At 39.9% G+C, this 21,469-nt stretch overlaps 1 protein-coding gene across 2 annotated transcripts in view; it reads right to left on the bottom strand.

Annotated features, from left to right (window-relative positions):
* LOC147692459 (mitogen-activated protein kinase kinase kinase kinase 5-like) overlaps positions 1 to 21,469 on the bottom strand; it is a 742,536-nt gene that overhangs the window by 424,730 nt on the left and 296,337 nt on the right. For both annotated transcript variants that reach the window (XM_086938659.1, XM_086938658.1), the window contains exon 2: positions 11,736 to 11,793. In XM_086938659.1, coding sequence (XP_086794785.1) covers positions 11,736 to 11,793 — 58 coding nt within the window. The remainder of the gene's footprint in view (positions 1 to 11,735; positions 11,794 to 21,469) is intronic.

Here is a 21,469-nt window from a genome sequence, read left to right as displayed (position 1 = left end):
CTCGGACCCAACTACCTGAAAAAACGTGTCTCGATTTCCCGCTCCATCAGATCCTTGAGATCCAATGACCTCCGCCTCCTGATCTCCCCCCGTTTTAGATTATCTAGAATGGGTGGCAGAGGGTTCAGTGTCATTGCGGCAAAACTGTGGAACACTCTGCCAATCGAGCTGAGATTCTGTCCCTCCGAACCCATCTTCCGAGCCAAACTCAAAACCTGGCTCTTCTCCGGACTCTGATTTACCCTACTGTTTCTCCTTGCTCTATGCTCCTTCTTCTCCCCTGGAGGCTCAGGTTTTAGCGCCGGGACACCCCTTCGGGGGTAGCTGTGCGCTCTATAAACCACATAAATAATAATAAATAAATAATGTCGGGCCCTAGCCCACCCCAGTGGGATTATTTTGAAAAGGCAGGAGCTGCTTTTTTTCAACAGCCCAATGACTCCCCTGATCCACAGTAGCGCAAAACAAGAACGTTTTTAGCCCCTGTTTTCCAATATCCCTACCCTACTCCCCATATTCTTTATTTATTGTTTTTGCAATGCAAGGGACTGAGTACTTCATAAAATGGCTACCACCACACCTTTTTTGATGTGGTGGCAGCCAATCATATTTTATCATTAGATCTGTTGGATCCATGGAGTATCTGTGTCGCTATATGTACATACATTTTTAACCTTAATTTCTCAAAAACGACTAAACATAGTTACACCAAATTGGCGTGGCGAGCGAGAAATAGAGAAGAGAGAAGGGGAGTGGGGAAGAAAAGTGTCAATTGAGGTACTTTGGAAACTGTGACTCCCTCAGGAACAGAACAGACACATTTCAAGCACATCATTTAACCGGATGTGGGAATAGCAAGCTCTTATGTGGATGCTGGATCATTCTCTTTTAGAACAACTGTCTTCACATTTGCATGCAATATCACAAGTGCCTGGATAATCAGAATCAGAGACTAGAGACAAGGCTTTTGTGTGTCTTTGTAGTCAAATGTAGGATCATTTGAATTTCATTGAATTGAGTTAAATGTATAAAGTTCATTATTGCCCAAAAGGGCTTCCCTGGACTAGTGCAAACAGACTAGAGGAGGCACCATCAGAAACTAAAATAGGCAGTTCTTCACCTTCTTTCGCAAGAGCTCTAAAGAGGGTGCAGTTCCTACCCCGGTAGGAAGTGCATTCCATAGTTTTTATACTAAATATTAAATGGAACATCCCACTTATCTCACCAATTTCACCCAAGGGATGCCAGCAAGGCTCACGCTACATCAAGGTAGGAGATGATTAGGAACATAAGGGCTGACCAAACTATTTAGATATTTAGTGACATTTTGATTCATAACCTGCATTAAACTTGACCCAGTTCTCATTCGTCATCCAATGAAGCTTATGCAGATGGATTGAGACTGAGACATGCCAAGGAACAAGGCATAAGAGTCTGGCAGCAGCATTCTGCACAATTATTTTTTTTTATTGGCATTTTAAAGACATACAATGTCTAACATATGAGAAACATATAGACCGTTGCACAACAACATCCTGTATCCAATCTGTTACACATCTGAATTTTCTAGGAGTATACTACTACAACATGGCTATTATACATAATTAGTCCACTTGATGCGCTTGTAAATATGCAACTAGGAAGTTCCAGTAATCTTTGGGTTTCGAGCCTGATGGCAGCTCTTCTTCATATGTCTTCAAGGTATCTTTACAGTATGTCAGATCTGTTAACCACTGTTTAACCTTTGGGGCCTTTTTACTACCCCAGCAGAGCGATATTCGGCGTTTAGCTATTTACAGTGCTATTACACAAAATGTTCTCTTCGCTGCACGTATATTTGACACCAGTCCCAGCAAACAAGTACGTACAGAGCAGGCAACAACAGCACCCAACATGTCCCCCAATATCTGAGTCACTTCTACCCAGTAATGTGTCACTGCTGCGCATGACCATGCTAAATGCAAGAAGTCTGCATTGTCCGCTCTGCATCTCTGGCATCTAGACTCAGTCCTCAGCCCGTATCTACATAGTCTTACCGGGGTGTAATAGGTCTGGTGCAAATACTTGTAATGCAACATTCTTAAGTTTCCATTAGGTGTCAGCATGCCTGTTAGTGAACATGTGGTATACCATTCCTCCTCTGTCGGTGGTACATCTAAACACTCATTCCACCTCCCCAGCGCCTCGCATGCAGTATCTGCTAGTTCTTCCTGCAATTTAGTGTCAAGTTTAGACACCATGTGTTGAGCCTATCAACAAAGGGGGAACCGTAGTGGACTATTTTTAACGGGGTCCAGTGTACAAGTCCAACCAACTAGTAACACCTGACTTGAGGGCTGCAGATATTCTACTGTGAGCATTCCCAGTTTATATCTCCCCTCCCACCCTTTTAATCAAGGGAGCCAACCACGCTAATAAAGTGTATTGTGGACTGACTCACCTTTTTTAACGCACCTTCACCTCACGACTACACTTTTTCTCGCCCTCTCACACGCATGCACCATGTGGCTGGAACAAAAGATCTCCGATAAATAGCCCCTTCACGGGTGCCCTTCAGGTATTGCAGCGCCAGTCTGACGAGGAGCAGACCCCATATGATGAAGCATGACACCTAGCTCGCTGGGTGTGTGAGGGTTTTAGTTCCAAAAGGGATCCTTCCCCCTTTTCTTTCTTCTACGCTACACACTTACACTGTCCTTTACATTCCTACCGGGGAACTTTGTACCGTTTTTGTGTTACCATGTGTTGAGCGCCTGGAGTTGCGATAAGTAATTGTAGCATATCTAATTGTGGTGGTTCTGCTGGGTATGAGGGGTACAGCTTTTTATTCGCACATTGTAATCGATAGTAGGTAAACCCAAATAGCAATGTTTGATTACATATATATGATAGATCCTCAATCATCTTAAATATACCATTACAATATAGATCTCCCATTTTATCTATGCCCACCTGGTGCAATAGTTTAATTCCCACCTCTTCTTGGGTAACCGAAAGTTCCGGATGATTATGTAGCGGCAGAGATGGAGCATATAAGGGCAACTTGTTTCCTTGCGGCCTATTATTTGCCATGCTTTGTTCGTGGTGTCTATTGTGTTTATATCTTGGTTGTGTAACGGAGTTCTACTGTGCGTGATTATGGCGTCCAATGGAATTGGCGCCGCATCACCTTCCTCGATCGCGACATGCGTTATATAGGGAATTCTGTGATACCAGAAATGTGCATATTGTGCTTGTGCACATAAGTTATAAAGTAAAAAATCCGGTACCCTAAACCCCCCCTGCGAGTACGGCAATGTCATATTACTACAGCGTTCTAGTGTTGTGGGCTGTAGAGCGTGCTGGGATAAATCCTGATTGGTCTAGCAGAATCAGGCCAGTTAACAGAGGCTGGAGTCTAGTAGCTAATAATTTGGGTAAAATTGTTGTATCCACATTTATTAGGGATAGCGTTCTATACAATTCGCAATATTCCGGATCCTTGTTGGGTTTTAAAAGTGTGATCAACATAGCCTCTCTCAGTGTCATTCACTGTTTTTCATGCACATCCTCATATAATTCTACTAAGTGAGGCGCTAATTTATCCACAAATGTTTTATAGAATTCGCAGGTAAAGCCATCAGGGCTCGGTGCCTTACCATTGGGCAACGACTTTATGACTTCAATTACTTCCTCTACAGTAATTGGTAACGCCAAGTATTCTCTTTGTACGTCAGATAACCACGCCATGGTTACATCTGCCAGATATGCTAATATATCCTCTGTAGTTACGGAGTGCTGTGTAGTATATAGATTATAGTATGTGGTCATAAATTCCTGTAGTATTTCCTGTGTGTCATGTTTTAGGTTCCTGTCCACGTCTCTAATCGCTTTTACTAACTGGGGTGCATGTCCAGAACAGATTTTGTCGGCTAGCCCTTTGCCTGGTCTCCCACCCTTCCCATAAGATCTCGCAACCTGTCGCTTCATTATATATTTAAGCTCATCTTCTACATATGTCTGGTATTCTGTCAGGATAACTCTAATATCTCCTAATATCTTTGTAGAACCATATTCGAGTTCCAAAGCGCGCAGTTACTCTTCACGCAGTGATAGTTGCCTCCTTATATCTCTAAGGATACCTGCAACAGTACTTATACATGTACCTCTAATTGTGGCTTTAAATGCTTCCCACAAAAGCCCAGGATCCTCAGTGCTCGACTGGTTAAACTCAAAGTAGTCTGTTATCGCCTGACTAATCATGTCTGTGTATACTGTATCTAGCAGTGCTTTCGCATTAAACCTCCAACTGTACAGTGGCAGCGTATAATGTGGTTTTGCTATTTCGAGCATGACCGGATTGTGATCCGACAATGTCCTGGCCAAGTGCTTCACAGAGTTTTGCTCACAACATGGCATCATCAGAAACCAGCCAGTAGTCAATGCGCGACCAACTATTATTTGCCGCCGATACATGCGTGGCTTCTAATTTCCCCAGATGATGGGATCTCCAGATATCAGTAAGTTGTTTTACAGACATAATATCTTTTCATTTATACAATACTCGCTTATGTGGTTCTACCGATGTACCTGATCGGTCTGTGTCATCTTGTAATGCGATGTTAAAATCTCCTCCCCAGATTAGTGGAATGTTAGGTAAGTCTTATATTTTTCTCTCTAAAGCTCCATAGAAATCAGGATCATCAGTGGCTGGTCCATAATTATTAATTATAGCGATTTTTCGGCCTCTTAGTCTGCCCGTTATTATTACGTAGCGCCCCATTACATCAGAGTCAGTAGTATCTATATGAAATTGTATACCTTTTTTTACCAATATGGATGTATGACGTTAAAACGCATACTTTTACCACGCATACCATTACAACGCAATATTTACAACGCAGGACCCTTTACAACGCATACCTTTACAACGCATGACATTACATCGCAGATACTATTACAACGCATGCCATTACAACGTAAGTATAGGTAAGTATATTATTTTTAAATATTATTATATTATTTTTAAAAAAAATTGAATTAATAAATATTTAATTATTTTTATTTATTAAATACATTTTTTATTAATGGCATTGTAATTTTCAAATTATATATATATATATATATATATATATTTTTTTTTAAATAAATATTAAAATTACTCAAATAAATGTATTTAATTAAATGTAAGTATTTTTATAAAACTGAACCCTTAAAATACCCCTGTTCCCCAAAACCCAAACCCAGCCCTGAACCCTAAAAATACCCCTGTACCCCATAACCCAAACCCAGCCCTGAACCCTAAAAATACCCCTGTACCCCAAAACCCAAACCCAGCTCTGAACCCTAAAAATACCCCTGTACCCCAAAACCCAAACCCAGCCTTGAACCCTAAAAATACCCCTGTACCCCAAAACCCAAACCCAGCCCTGAACCCTAAAAATACCCCTGTACCCCATAACCCAAACCCAGCCCTGAACCCTAAAAATACCCCTGTACCCCAAAACCCAAACCCAGCCCTGAACCCTAAACTTACCCCTGTACCCCATAACCCAAACCCAGCCCTGAACCCTAAAAATACCCCTGTACCCCAAAACCCAAACCCAGCCCTGAACCCTAAAAATACCCCTGTACCCCAAAACCCAAACTCAGCCCTGAACCCTAAAATTACCCCTGTACCCCATAACCCAAACCCAGCCCTGAACCCTAAAAATACCCCTGTACCCCAAAACCCAAACCCAGCCCTGAACCCGAAAAATACCCCTGTACCCCAAAACCCAAACTATATATACAATTACTTTAATTAATTAATTTAATTTATTTTTAAAATTTTGGTAATTAAAAAAAAGGTAAAATAAAATGATATACTTACCTATACTTACGTTGTAATGGCATGCGTTGTAATAGTATCTGTGATGTAATGTCATGCGTTGTAAAGGTATGAGTTGTAAAGGATCCTGCGTTGTAATGGTATGCGTGGTAACAGTATGCGTGGTAAAAATCGCGTTGTAACAGTTACATACCTACCAATATGATTACTACCATAGCATAAGAGGAATATGACGACATATGTATTGATTCTGCCCACCGCCTTCCTATAGTGCTGGTACCTGTTGGTGTCAAATGTGTCTCCTGCAGGAGAGCAATATCTATCTGGTGTCGATCTAGATATGCAAAGACCTGCCGTATCTTTTTCGGATTGTTCAATCCCCTTACATTCCAAGTTAACAAAGTAAATTTTTTTCAATTGTAATAGTTCAGTAGTCATTCTCAAACAGTGTAATTATACATGATGGGACATGATGCTTATAGTACACTACGTTTGTAACACCCAGAGTAAATCTTTTGATGCAGTATTGCATAGTATGGGTGTGGAACACAGCGATGTCTCTCATGTGCATTGGTCTACAAAAACCTGCCAATCGCCCTCCCTCCACCCCCACCCACTTTAGCATCCCAACTATGCCAAAGACACGTTTCCCTAAGAATTGGTAACATAACTTAACTTTGAATGGGGTCCACCCGCCTTGGGGGTCCACCGAGGTCACACAACTCCATCCAACGTCATGGATGTGGCCAGATATACTACATAACTGCAGACATTACCCTGTTTCACAACCTAGATGTGTTTTAACAAATTAGTCATATTGTCTAGTGTAGGCATCTGATGTTCATCATAGAAATATCCTAAAACACACAGCAAAACGTTTGTAGTTCTCAGGAATGTTTAGCAAACAGTCACTGCATGGCAGCATATACTTATCCATCCTCGCAATGCAGCAGCCACCAACTTCATAGTCTGGAAGTTATAACTGTCCTCCTGTTACAATTACACTGCCGCTGTCATGAACTGTGGCAATAAGGTACAGAAGCCATGTATTTGATGCTTTCCCTGTAGTCTCTCGGTGTGCAAACGGCCAAAATCATGTAGCACACCAAGTAGTGAGCAAAGCTGGATGATTTCCACCAGGATAAACTTGCCGATATGGTCCTGTAGTAAACATTGAAGAACGCTTGTGGCCAACATAGTACCTCTCATGTACCTTACATAGCAACAGTGCTTTCCATTACAATCTGTGACGTAGGCCATTACTCCTTTGCAGCATTGACTTTCACTGTCCTGGACTCTCCCATGTTTATATATTTCTGACATTATACAGAGCATTACTCTGAATCCTGATGTCGCTCTTCTCTGAGTTGTTCCTTCCGCCTGGTGCTGAGTTTCTTAAGATAGTCCTGAGCTGCCTTCGGCGTTTGTAGAATTGTGGCTTGACCTTCATGGGCAATTCTCAGCCTGGCCGGGTACAGCATGGTGTATTCTATTGCCATGTTGCGCAACTTCTTTTTCATAGGGTTCTCGCCAGTTGGACTGCCATCGTGAAATCTGGGTAAAATTCTAAGTTGTTACCTTGATAGCCTATCTTCTGTTTTTCACGAGCCAACCGCAGTATTGCATCCCAATCTCTATAGTTGAGAACTCGAGCTATTATAGGTCGTGGAGTGGTGCCCGGTTTATGTCTCGGGGCCAGGGATCTGTGCGCCTGTTCGATTAGGAAAACTGGCAAGAGTTGTTCCGTGCCAAACACACTTTGGATAAGTTCTTCCACATACGTTTCCATTCTGCCCATGTTTGTGGACTCCGGAATTTCCGCTATTCTAATGTTATTTCTTCGAGAGCGCACTTCTAAATCTTCCGCCTTGCTCTTTATAGTGTCCAATATCTTTTCCATTTCTCTGCATTTCGTGGTCGTGCCATGTGATTCGTCTTCTACTGCAGATATGCGCGTTTCAGCCTCAACTAATCTCTCGCCATGTTTGTCCAGCTTCGCTGCCATATTATCGACCCTTAAGGTGATGGTGTCTAGCTTACCATTAATGTCTTGTAGACTTTATTGGATAGCTTGTAGTACCCCTTCCATGCCAGCACTTGGCCCCCGTCAGTGTCTGCTTCTGCGTCTGAGATAGTTGCCGAGTTTTTTGAATTTTTTTTGTTTCAAATGGCAATTTAGATTGCTGCTTGTCTGGTTTACCCATGTTGGCTTACAACTATGTTGGAGATATAGGGTGAAAATACCGTTCATTTACTGGACTTTTTTCGGAATGTAGCACAATTTTCTTACTGTGTAGTTTGCTGGCACTCTAGATCTGCACTCCGTCGTATTCCTACACGCCCTAATGGGTCACCAACGCACACTGTATGTCGGAGAATCACAGTGTCTGAGCTCCACAGATGGCGCTTTGGATATCACCTCATACATTATTTTAACATGGCAATGTACATGAACATACTGTTGTGCCCTATAATTCCAGCATGTTCTAATGGGAAGCACGGTTTTACATTGAATTCCCCCGCTGCGACGTGCACAACAGGTCCAAAGAACAGCGAACGCCAGGCGCTATGTTCGTGACCCAATCACCATCTATGCAGCACAAAAGTTGTCTCATTGCGGTTTAACTGCCAATTACAAAGCACACACTCGCACCATAGCTTGGCTTGATCATACAAGGGTCACCCAATATTTCGCCCGAAGCGTGCAGCCTCCACACTTGCCGCTTTATGAACAACAGCTATGCAGCCGCTGAGCGTTGTTACCTGAATACAGGCTCTACAATCTTCACATACCCGGCAATGACAGTGATACTGACTACGTCGGGCCCCCTTCACCCACAGGACTGAAGCGCTTTCTGTATGCCCACAAGTCTATTTTCCAGACGTTTTTTGTATCAAGCGGTCGTGGTGCATCCGGAAAATGCGCCATTCAGAGCTCAGCGGTTTCTTCTCGTTTGTTCGCCCGCCATTTTGAGCTCCGTGTAATTCGCCTCAAATGGCTATGTATACCACACATGCCCGTTCCCCAAGGTCTTAACCATGCAAGTCTTAACCAAACATATGCCTTTATCACGCATGCCTTTACAATGAAATATGCACAGTTAAGGCATGTATGGCAAAGACATATGCATGGTTAAGACTTATCAGGTAACCCCTGACCCCCGCCCTGAGACCTAAAACGACCTCCTTTCTCCTAAAAACCAACCTGCTCCCCGTACCCTGAAAAAATCCCTGCCCTCAGTCCTAAAAACGACCCCACCCTCCCCTTAGCCCTAAAAACTACCCTGCCCCCAGTCCTACAAACTATCCCAATCCCTGCACTTTGCCCTGAGACCTAAAACGGCCCTTTAAGCCCCGCCCAGAGACCTAAACCTACCCCCTCGTTTCTGAAAACCAACCCCCTCCCCGAACCTTAAAAACGTTTCTGCCTTTCAAGCCCTAAAAACTACCCCGCTCTCCCCTAAGCCCTACAAACTACCCCAAATCCCCTCAGCATTAAAAACGTCCCTGACCCCCCCAGCCCTGAAAACTACCCCGCAAACCCCCCAAAACCTGGCCCTATTCACCTCACCACGTCCTCTCTTGATGCTTCCTGCTTTTGCCCAGTAGCAGCTCAACCATGCATTGCCTTAACCATGCATATGCAATCCAGATTTACAAACATTTTTCTATGGTTGTGCCTCTTTTTTGGTGCTGCCATGATGCAAAATACTATTTGAGATTTACAAAGCCTTGCAAGGGCTGATTTGCATTGTCTTGCGTTGCTTTGTAAAGAAAAGTAACACAATGACAACGCAGCTCCTTACACTGCGTTGAGGAGGTGTTACATGGGTAGAGCATGGGTGTTCCCATGCATCCATCCATGCATTTTTATATGAAACCCAGATTTATTAAAGGCAGTAAACTTGGGTTTGTGCTGAAATAGTGCACCTTCCCGAAAGAGGCGTAACAAGGTGAAATAGCTTCATTCCTCTTCTTTACTTTCTCTTTCCATGGATACTGCATTCTGCAGCGTACATAGAAAGAGGAATAAGCCTCTAAGGACTGTTTCTGTGCAGGATAGTGTCCCTTCCTGCACGAAAATTATCCTGCTAGTTACGCAGGAACCCTTGCACCATGGCACATGAGTGCATGCGTTGGAGCTAGGCTGCCTAAAGTGCACTAGCTCAATGAGAGAGCAGAAGTGTGCCATATCTTAGTACATATTGTTTATTTCTGCTCCCTTGCTTTCATGCAAATCAGCACAGCAAGTTGCCATGCTGGATTGCGTTGCATGAAAGGTTAATAAAAATGGGGTAGATGTCTCTAATGTGCCAGTGTGTAATCTAGGTAGCCATGCAATGTCCACTTTTTTGCTTCCTGGAATGGTGGCATATGATCCCACTTACTGGTCATATGACAATACTTATTGACAATATAACAGTACCTATTGATTTTGTGCTAGCGTAGTAAGTCTCAAACTCTCGTGATGGCCAGTTCACTCTTTTGCACACTCATCTAAGCATCTATGCACTCAGTCACTCACCCATTTAGGTCCTCATGCACTTATAGAACTAACCATCTACATTCTCATTATGTCAAACACCTACTCACCAACTCACATGCTTCCTTCCTCCCTCCCTCATTGAGGGCATCATTGTTTAATATTTCTCCCTATGAGTTTTTACTCTTGCACAATGAATTTAAATGGGGAAGCCAGAGACGCAAATGACTATGAAGACAGAAGTATAGGCTGTTGAGTACAAAAGTGATATAAGAAGGAAAATTGGAAAGCAATTGAAGCACTGTTTAACCACACCAGTGATGTCATGTCATCAATGATGCTTAGTGATGTCATCTGATGTCATCAGTGAGGCCATTGATTATTTCATCTGTAAAGTAATTTATAAACCCATGACCACTGCATTGCAGTAGGGCGAATACAGACGAGTTGCTACATTGAACGGTGAATTTCTGGGGTGTGAGGTGAAGTATTTTGCAAGAAGTGAAAAACATCAGTGTGATGAACATTTGGTGTATCCATTCATTTCAAAAGGGAAATGCATGAATCTATTTGAGTAACACAGAGAAACCCATATTGAGAACAACATGAATCAGAGAAAGACATGGTGAAAGTGGCTATAATGGTACGCCTGGGATGGAACTAGAGGTGTGCAAAGTTCGTGTAATTAGCTGTTATGTAGCTAAACGTAATTTCGCAGGAAATACGCAAAACACACACAATGCTAAATCAGCATTTAGAAATCTATTTTAGTGCAGAATGCATTCTCTTATAGGTCTGGTAGCGAGGTGTCATTTCACATTAAGAATATTGTTCTAAAACATAGATGGTTCAAACAGTAGCCACTAATGTTCCGGTCAATCTCATTGTTCTCGCCCTCCCATGCTAAAACTTTGCCGTGAATTTAGTGTAAATTACAATTTAGGGAATTTCGCGTAACAAATCCACCGAATTACGCACCATTGTACCCGTACAATGGCAATTTTTTTCAAGGCCTAGATGGAATCCTGATTACCCGTGGGGGATGATGTCCTAAAGATACTCAACCATTCTCAGATTACAGACTTTATTAAAACAAATTGACAAGGCACAGACATGGATAAAGTAACATTCACTCATAGCGGTGGAGTGAGCAGAATGCACAAGATGAGGAAAACCGAGTAAATGATTGTATGAGAATATCGAGGACCAGTAAATGCAGATAGCCCCATTATAAATATTGATTAAATATCTGCCCAATTATTACATCAACTGTGTCTTGGGAGTTTATATTTTCTTTTTCGCTTGTTGTATGTTGCTTTAAGACCTATAGATGTATATTCATAAACATAAACTACCCCAGCGCTTACTCTACCCCTATTCACTTTTTCAGGCGAAGGCAGGCAAAAAGGCAGGCAAAAAATAGCATTGCATTTAAAGTCTCACCTGGTTCCATTTTCACAATCTTTATTGCAGCGAGTTCACCTGTTTCCTTGTTCTTTGCCTGTAAACATGAGTGAAAAAGATCAGATAACACTGTCGAGCATTGAGGATTATATAGGTACATCACATCAGACATTCTTCAAGTTTTTGAACGTACTTTAGCTTTAAGATATCTTAAATTCTTGCTAAATGACTTGTAGGTAGTTTTCCGCAAAAGATACAGACACTGGAAAAATATGGGCCAGATCTAAGAAGCACTGGTCATAAAATTAGTGGTCGCAAATGGCCGCCAGTATTTTTGTGAACTCTGTGTGCTATTTTGCGGACCGACCTTTGTACTAATAGGTTGGTTCCCAAAATATCGAGTCCTATTGGGTCGTAATTCGACCTACCTCATGAATATTAATGAGTTAGGTCGCAAATTGCCACCCACTATAAATCACTGCATTCACAAGGCTGGTGGCCTGCTGAGATCAGTCTAACCCTTTGTCTGTCATTGCTTTTAAATAAAGCAATTGTCTTTAAATACAACCCGTTTTCCTTAAGGGAAAACGGGGCGCTTTAAAACAGCAACATGAAAAGTTAACTGTTTAAAATGTTTTTGTCAGCATTCACAATGGGGAAGGGGTCCCTTTCTGTTTGTGATTGGGTTACCAGTAAATATTTGTAGTTTGTAAAATATTAGTGTTTTGTGACCGTGTTTTAGTCTCAAAACATTATTACATTTCATTCTGTTTGGCATTTGAAAGGGACACCCTAATAACACCCCTTCCGAATTCCGATTAGGTATTTGGTTGAAAACCCAAATTGTGATTCTGTGACATGTTACTGAATTGAAGTTTTTCAATTTGTACATACCAGATGGCCATTTTACTAGGGTGTATGAGAGAAATCTTGCTAAAAGATTTCGGGAGGTCCCCCCCCCCCACCCAAAGAGCAGCACCAGAATACAGTACCAGAACCCTGCCTGAGATGTATGACAGCTAACAGGTGTAGTGAACCCTATCTAGGATGCTAGGATGTGTTACAGTTATTCGTCGTTGAGCTGGTGAATTCAACTGAGAAGTGTCAGTGTCATCAACTAATAACAGGCATTGTAAACACTACCTGAGACATGTTACATGTTAATAAAGCTTGAGAACTACCCCTTTTGTGTATGACAGGTTAATATGCCTTAAACACCCCCCTCCCCCCACAGAGGTGAGTAACAGCTATCAGGTGCTGTCAGAGCTTTATAGAACCACCTGAAGTCAGTATGACAATTAAAATAAGTACCACCAAGCCATCCTCTAGCATGGCCAAGACAGGAAACATAAGAGTGGCAAAGAGACTATAAAACTCAGGGGCTATGCAATGGAAGCTGCAAATAATATTGCCAAATATACTGCTAAGCGGTAAAAAAACGAGCTTCAAGATACAGCACAAGACAAGAGCGCACAATGGGAAAATAGAGCACCACTGGCAAAGAACAGGGACGATCCAGAATCTTCCCCGGAGAACCATTCCACGTTACTGCACCCGGAATGTAACCTTTATCTGAAAGAGCAGGCAGAAATGGCCATATAAATGTCTGAGAGACACTATAGGCTCCTCCCCCGTAGGTCCATTCTGCCACACAGGAGTCACACACGGATTCGCCTAGAATCATGCCCCCAAAGCAGCATGTTCAAAAGAAGGTCACTAACTATTTTGCCTCCTCTGCTGCAAACCCTGAATGTACCGCAACTCATCTACAACACCCAGAAGAAGTGACAAGCAACAAAGTACCATGCACCTTAGCTTTCACTAAAGATGACCTCTTAAATAGCCACCAAACCTTCAAGGCTGACATTAAAGGAGAAATGATGAGAGCATGGACTTACAATGCTGAAATGTGAAGACCAAGAGAATGAGGGGGCTTGTCTGGATATCACACAAGATGGCTGCTGCTCAATAGAGCTCCGCTCTGTGCCGGAGAGAGAACGGGAAGAGTAAATACGCTTTCCCACCCTCCACGGTATGCAGACAAAATATCGATATTTAAATATCGATATACAATAATATCGAAGTTTAAATATCGAAGGGACATAATATAGAAGGTAAGTGATATCGATAGATTTAATATCGATATTAGTAATATCGAAGTGTTAAATATCGATGTTAGTAATATCGATGTTAAGGATTTCGATGTTACTAATATCGATTTTTATATTATTTTTGTGTATATTATTATGTATTTATAATGTTTTTCTTTTATTTTTATGTAATTTTGTATTTTAGTACTGTAGCGGGTTGTGGGTTTATAGGGGAATAGGGTGGGAAGTAATTTAACTATGTTAAATTAATTATTAATTAGTAGGAATTATAAATTAATTTTAATTAATTGGTAATTATTTTTAATTAATTGGTAATTAATTTTAAGTAATTGATTAATTGATAATTATGTTCTGTAGCGGGTTGTGGGTTTATAGGGGAAAAGGGTGAGAAGCAATTTAATTATGTTAAATTAATTATTAATTAGTTGGAATTATAAATTATTTTAAATAATTTGTAATTATTTTTAATTAATTGGTAACTAATTTTAATTAATTGATTAATTGATAATTATGTTCTGTAGCGGGTTGTGGGTTTATAGGGGAATAGGATGGGAAGTAATTTAATTATGTTAAATCAATTATTAATTTGTAGGAATTATAAATTAATTGTAATTAATTGATGATTATTTTTAATTAATCAGTAATTTATTTTAATAATTGATTAATTGATAATTATGTTCCGTAGCGGGTTGTGGGTTCATAGGGGAATAGGGTGGGAAGTAATTTAAATGTAATTAAGGGAAAAAATGTATTTAATTGTTTTGTTAATTTTATATTTGTTAATTAATTATTAATTGGTAATTAAATATTATTAAATGGTATTTTTAATAATTTTTGTATTTAAATATATTTTGCTAATCATGTTTTTAATAATTATGTATTGGTATTTGTAAATGGTTTATATTTATTTAATAGTTAATTTTTTTATTATTTAAAAAAATACATTTATTTATAAGTATGTTATTTTTATCCCTACGCTATCCAACACTTTCCCTACTGTTGCATTCTCTGGAGCTGGAATAGTAATTGTTACTCCTACGGTATCCAACACTTTCCCTACTGTTGCACTCTCTGGAGTTGGAATAATAATTGTTACCCCTACGCTATCCAACACTTTCCCTACTGTTGTACTCTCTGGAGTGGGAATAGTAATTGTTACCCCTACGCTATCCAACACTTTCCCTACTGTTGCACTCTCTGGAGTTGGAATAGTAATTTTTACCCCTTCGCTATCCAACACTTTCCCTACTGTTGCACTCTCTGGAGTGGGAATAGTAATTGTTATCCCTACGCTATCCAACACTTTCCCTACTGTTGCACTCTCTGGAGTGGGAATAGTAATTGTTACCCTTACGCTATCCAACACTTTTCCTACTGTTGCACTCTCTGGAGTTGGAATAGTAATTGTTACCCCTACGCTATACAACACTTTCCCTACTGTTGCACTCTCTGGAGTGGGAATAGTAATTGTTACCCCTACGCTATCCAACACATTCCCTACTGTTGCACTCTCTGGACTTGGAATAGTAATTTTTACCCCTATGCTATCCAACACTTTCCCTACTGTTGCACTCTCTGGAGTTGGAATAGTAATTTTTACCCCTATGCTATCCAACACTTTCCCTACTGTTGCACTCTCTGGAATGGGAATAGTAATTGTTACCCCTACGCTATCCAACACTTTCCCTACTGTTGCACTCTCTGGAGTTGGAATAGTAATTTTTACCCCTACGCTATCCAACACTTTCCCTACTGTTGCACTCTCTGGAGTTGGAATAGTAATTTTTACCCCTACGCTATCCAACACTTTCCCTAATGTTGCACTCTCTGGGGTGGGAATAGTAATTGTTACCCCTACGCTATCCAACACTTTTCCTACTGTTGCACTCTCTGGAGTGGGAATAGTAATTTGTACCCGTAGGCTATCCAAAATGTCAATAATTTTTTTTATTTGTTTTACATTTTTATTAATTGTTATTTATATTATTATTTGATGTACAGAAATTTATTTGTAAGTTATTATATTTTCATTTATTTATAAGTTATTAAAATAATTTATTAGAGGTATTATTAATGAAGTATATATTTATTATTATTAGTTTGTATTACATTATTTATTAATTTTATATATTATAATATACATTTAACTATGTTTATTAAATGTATAAGTATTATTTTGTTAATATTCCATGTTTTTTAACTAAAAAAACAATATTTTTTAAAAAACGATATTTTTGACATCTATATTATTTTGTTGATATTTTTGTACTTACCTTGTTAGAGATAGGATCTCGATATTAATGTAATCAATATTTTTGTTGCGATATTTTGTCATAGATTCCCCTCCTCTCAACTGCCTCTCTTCTGGGGCATTGACACCGTGCAGGGAGCCTATCGTTTGCACTTTTTGGTGCCATTTTCATATCTTTCTAGGCTTCTGTGTCAGCGCGCTACCCGGCAGCTGCATTTTCCGCTCTTGAGGTAAATTACCTTGCACGCTAAATGGATTCCTGGCTTTCTTTCTTGCATGGGGTCCTCAAGGGACTTAATTTATCTACTCATTTCTCTTCTCCATATGCAATGGTACTTATTCTGGGGCAATTTGTATCTTTATATCAATGGCCTCAAACAAAAGTTGCTGACCATATATTTGACTGCCTCATACAATGTTCTACAACTGCTGATAATGTGAGAGTCTACATCCATTTTGTTTATAGTATAAACTGCCACACAGAAGTCCTTTTACTGGTCCAATTCTTGTCACAATACCCTTGTTGTGGCTGTGTGGTTGAATCTCCCTTCATATTGGCTTCTTGGTTCTGTGTCTTTGTATGGGAAGATCCTGCAAAATTCAAGGAGGCAGAAAATCTCCCTCTCATTTTAAATCTGCAAATAATATACGTAGTTCTACACTTCAGACCGCAGCCATTACTGTCTTCTTATCAGTACTAATGAAGGACGGTTCAAGGGCTGGGAGTGAAGCTTGCCCTCCCCTAAGGCTCAAGTGCTGTCACAAAGAAGTTGCCTAATTCCACCTCTTTTAACCCCTTAAAAAGGATCTGGACTCCCCATTAATGTCTCCTCCTCCTCTGAGTTTGGATGATGGTATGAACAAAACCAGAGCCCTGAAACCATTCATAGCAGCATCAATGCCTCTCTGCCAGGAATTAAGGAAAAGGGTTCTTCCCTGACCAACGGATTACTATGCTTGAGCAACGGCTGAGAACCATGGAGGTTACTGCTGTTACGCAAATTGTTAAACACATCAAGCATCTTAAGGAAATGACAGAAGACTTGGAAAGAGGAACATACATATTAACCTTGGACTTTTTGGCATTCGAGAGGGCTAAAACATGATAACTTTTTGCAATCCTCAAATCCGACAATAGTCCAATTACCAACTCTGTTTCCACCACTATCCAGCAGGCACACCATCTTGGTCCTTAATCTTCACTGACCTCAACCTCACTTCCCAGAGGCATTATAATATATATTTTTTCAATTCAGGTCTTTTCATCAGCAAAAAGGAGGAAACATACAATGGTCTGGCTACAAGAGTTTTTCACACAAGATGTCTCTTCTTCAATAGCAGCTCAACGGAAGTAATTTCTGTCACTACGTCCACAACTCAGATCTATGAACATTATATATGGACTACTTCACCCTTGCATCTTTAAATTTACAATCAAAGGCAAATCATTTTCCTTTGAGGATTCTGCAGACTTGCAAACCTTCATCAACAAACACAGAGCCAAAAATATGGACTTAGAACTGCCTGTTACCACATGGTCTGTTATCGGGCTCAACTGTTAACTAAAGTTTTTTCTTTCCTCCACCACAGAGGTGTTCGTTTCAAAGTTCATTGCTTTCTTTTCCTCTATATTCATTAATAATTGAACTTTTGTTCTTTGTCATTTTGTTTTCTTTTCATAGATCTAGACCTAATGGATCCCTCACATAGTTTACCTCCTTTGTGTCATGTTGTTCGTCACCCGAATCGACCTTTCCGTTGTCCTCCTTAGGAAGTCTCTTGTACTGTTGGTAATCCCAGACGCTCTCTATGGTCATGTTTCCCATTGTGCAGGTTATTCCTTTCTCATTTGTGTTTTCTACTCTAATTTCTTATGTTCTATTTGCTTAGTTCTTCCCATCCTCTCATCGGGTTGACAACCCAACGATCTGCCCTAAGTGCTCCGCTGTCTCTACACCCCTTGGGTGTGTTTCTTATTCTACTGTTCCGCTAACATCTGTGGGTCTCAGTCCTAGTGATGCCATTTTTCTCTCATACAACCTATTAGAGCAAGTCTTCTTCCATTTTAATTTTCTTCCAGCTCCCTACTGTCATTATTCCCTTTCTTGGCTCTCTCCAGTCCCTTTCTTGCTTCTCGACTTTCTTTCTTTTCCTTCATTCATTGTCTTATGCTCCTTTCAAGAGTCACAATATGCTAACACCATTCCTTTCCTTTGCAACTGAGAACAGTAACATGTAATGTTAAAGAACTGAGACACCCAATAAATTGTCAGCAAGTGCCACATTTAGCCCGCATGAAATGTAAGATAGCTTTATTACAGAAGACACACATCACTGAGTTAGAGGTCACTAAATTGAAAAAAAACAATTGATTGGTGAAATATACTTCTCTCCTTTCATAGCTAATGAAAATGGTGTGATTATTCTCTGTCATAAATCGCTCAATATGTCACTACTCTTTCAATACCACAATTTAGAGGGCCATTGCATACTAGTTACACTTAAACTTAATGATACCACCCTCTCTGTGCTCAATATCTATGGTCTTACTCATTCTTACCCCAGTTTCTGGCATAATCTTTCTCAATCCCTATCTGACCATGCCACTGACAACCTTATGATGAGAGGAGATTGCTATCAAGTATTAGATCCATTCATGGATAGGAAATCTTCATCTGTATTCCTCATGCTTCCAACGAAGCCTTTACAACCATATCTCTCAAAACTCTCTTTCTGACTCCAGGAGACTCTTTAACCTGATTTGCATGACTATTCCCTTTATTCATCTACTCCTCAATCTCAATCCCACGTTAATTACATTTTTCTGAGTAAAACCTTATTACAACACATGACGAATTTGGAGATTGGATCAATCTTAATCTTAGATCATGCCCCTGTGTGTACAGATCTGGAAATGACTGCAGTCTGCCCTAATAAATCCCACTTGCGGTTTAACAATTCTTTGCTCTCTGACACATCTTTTCTCACATTTTACACAGCTGTTGGTAAGGATTATTTGTCGATTAACAACAATGGACAAACCCCCTTTCATTTTGTCTGGGATGTCTTTAAGGGCGCTTCGAAAGGTTTTATCATAAGATCTGTATCCATTAAAAAGAAAACAGTAGCAAAGAAATCTGCTTCCATTTTGGGGCACATAAAACACAATTATTGTACTTCTACAATAACAAATCAGATCTGGATGCTTTGTGTCTGCTAAAATTGAATTTAACATTTATCCCACAGAGCAGGCATTTGGCACACTTCTTAAAGTTAATGCTCGCTATTATGGTGGAAATAACAGTAATGGCTTTATTTGGACACACTATATTAAATGTAGAAGAGAACAATCTTCTGCTAAATCCATTATCAATGATTCAGGTGATAAATTATGGTTTGATACTGATATTGCTGCATGTCTTGCCACCTTTTATACAGCTTTATACACTCCAGAAACCACGCTTTCGGAGGAGCATCTCAACACTTACTTCTCCAAACTCAAACCCAAGACCACCTCCTCTTGATTTTTCTATCCTAGAACAGTCAATCACTATTGAGGAACTCTACTCCGCAATTAGGCATCTTCCTGAGGGCAATGATCGAGGCCCTGATGGTTTTACTGTCAAATTGTATCTTCAGTTTACCCAACTCCTTTTTCCTAAAATTTTTAAATTGCTACATCACTTCCCTCTTCTGAACATTTTGTTGTGTACTTTTTTGGAGGCCTTGATTTGTTTAATCCCTAAGAAGAATCATGATCTGGTGCAATACAAGAATTGTAGGCCTATTTATTTAATCAATACAGACTGTAACATTTTGCCAAAGCGCCGGCTGTATCATTACTTCCTTTTATGCCCGATTTAATTGGTCCAGAGCAATCTACTTTTATCTCTAACAGGAATGTGGTGGACACCTCCCACACCTTCATCAATATCAGCACGAAAGCTAAAAAAGTAAAGGGTTCTTTGGTAGCACTCTCTCTAGATGCAGAGAAAATATTCAATACTGTTAATTGGCAATTTGTAATGACAGCTTTACAATGGCATGACTTCGGCCCTCATTTTCTACAATTTATTTCATTATTGTATTCCTCCCTCAAATCCTTTGCTATAGTTAACAGTATATTATCCCCTTATTTCCCTCTCGCTAGAGGCGCTAGACAGGGCTGCCCCTTGTCTCTCCTACTTTTGATATTAGTTTTGGAACCATACCTTCATCAATTAAGGAATTCAGAGCACTTTCTAAGGTTTTGATTCCAAGTTGTTCATATTACATCTATCACATATGCAGATAACATCCTTTTATTTATGTCCCATACAGAACATTTTCTTCAGTTTTTTTGTACATCAACATAATCTATTCTCTGCATCTTTGGGTTACAAACTGAATATCTATAAGTCCGAAGTAATTCCATAAAATAAATATTGTATCAAACAACCCTTTATCGAGGCAGAATGTGCTTGGAATCCCACAAAAATTAAATCTTTGGAGTCTGGTGCAATAATACTCACAAATATATTCTTAACGTTAATTTAGATGTCCTTCTTAGCAAACTCCGACACCTTTCTGAAAATGGCCTCCATTTCAACTTTCCTGGTCAGGTTGCCTAGACACTATTAAAATGATGGTACTCCGATTGTTAACTTCTTTTTCATGATGTTACCTATCAAGATTGCCAAAGCATTTTTTACCTCTCTTGATAAAATACTCTCTAACTTTCTTTGGAAAGGTAAACCCTCTAGGAGTTCAATACAGAAATTAAAATCTCTTTGGATTTCTTGTGGAGTTAACTTTCTTGATTTTATTTCCTATCGTAGGTCTTTGGCATTAAACAAACCCAATGCTATTTGTCCCATTCTACCGATATTGGCATTACACAAATCCAACACTATTTGTCCCATTATACCGAGATTCCTCATAAATTATGGTTCACTCTAAAAAGAATCTTGACTTCCCTCTTTATTCACAAACATTCTGTTCATGCCTAACCATCCTAATTTAGGCTACCTGGTACTGTAACACATACTTGCACCTTATTGAAGCTATTCCTGGTATCCCCACCTATTCCCTCTAACAAGTACTTGAACACTCCTATTTGCAATATGCATGACTTAAGGAAAATAGGAAGACTTTTTGCTGGAAAGCATGGATGAACAAAGGTTTACTCCCTAGTTCACAGTTATTCCATTCAGGCTTTCTCATTCTTTCCATGTGTTATCCACCTCATACAATCTCCTGGTAACCATATGCACACAGTACGATGTGTCCACTTTGATACAAAATGCTTTCACTTCCTCTGATTCATCACTTACTAGCTCCCCACCTCATATGATTTCTCTTCATGTGCATTCCATAGCAGTGATTATTTATAATTATTTTCAAATGGCTACTTCAGAGACGTCTAAAACAAG

The sequence above is a fragment of the Lissotriton vulgaris genome, chromosome 9, assembly GCF_964263255.1.
Source record: "Lissotriton vulgaris chromosome 9, aLisVul1.2, whole genome shotgun sequence".
Lineage (NCBI taxonomy): Eukaryota > Metazoa > Chordata > Amphibia > Caudata > Salamandridae > Lissotriton > Lissotriton vulgaris.
Note: the sequence above shows the minus strand (reverse complement) of the source record. Positions and strands in the feature narration are given on the sequence as shown.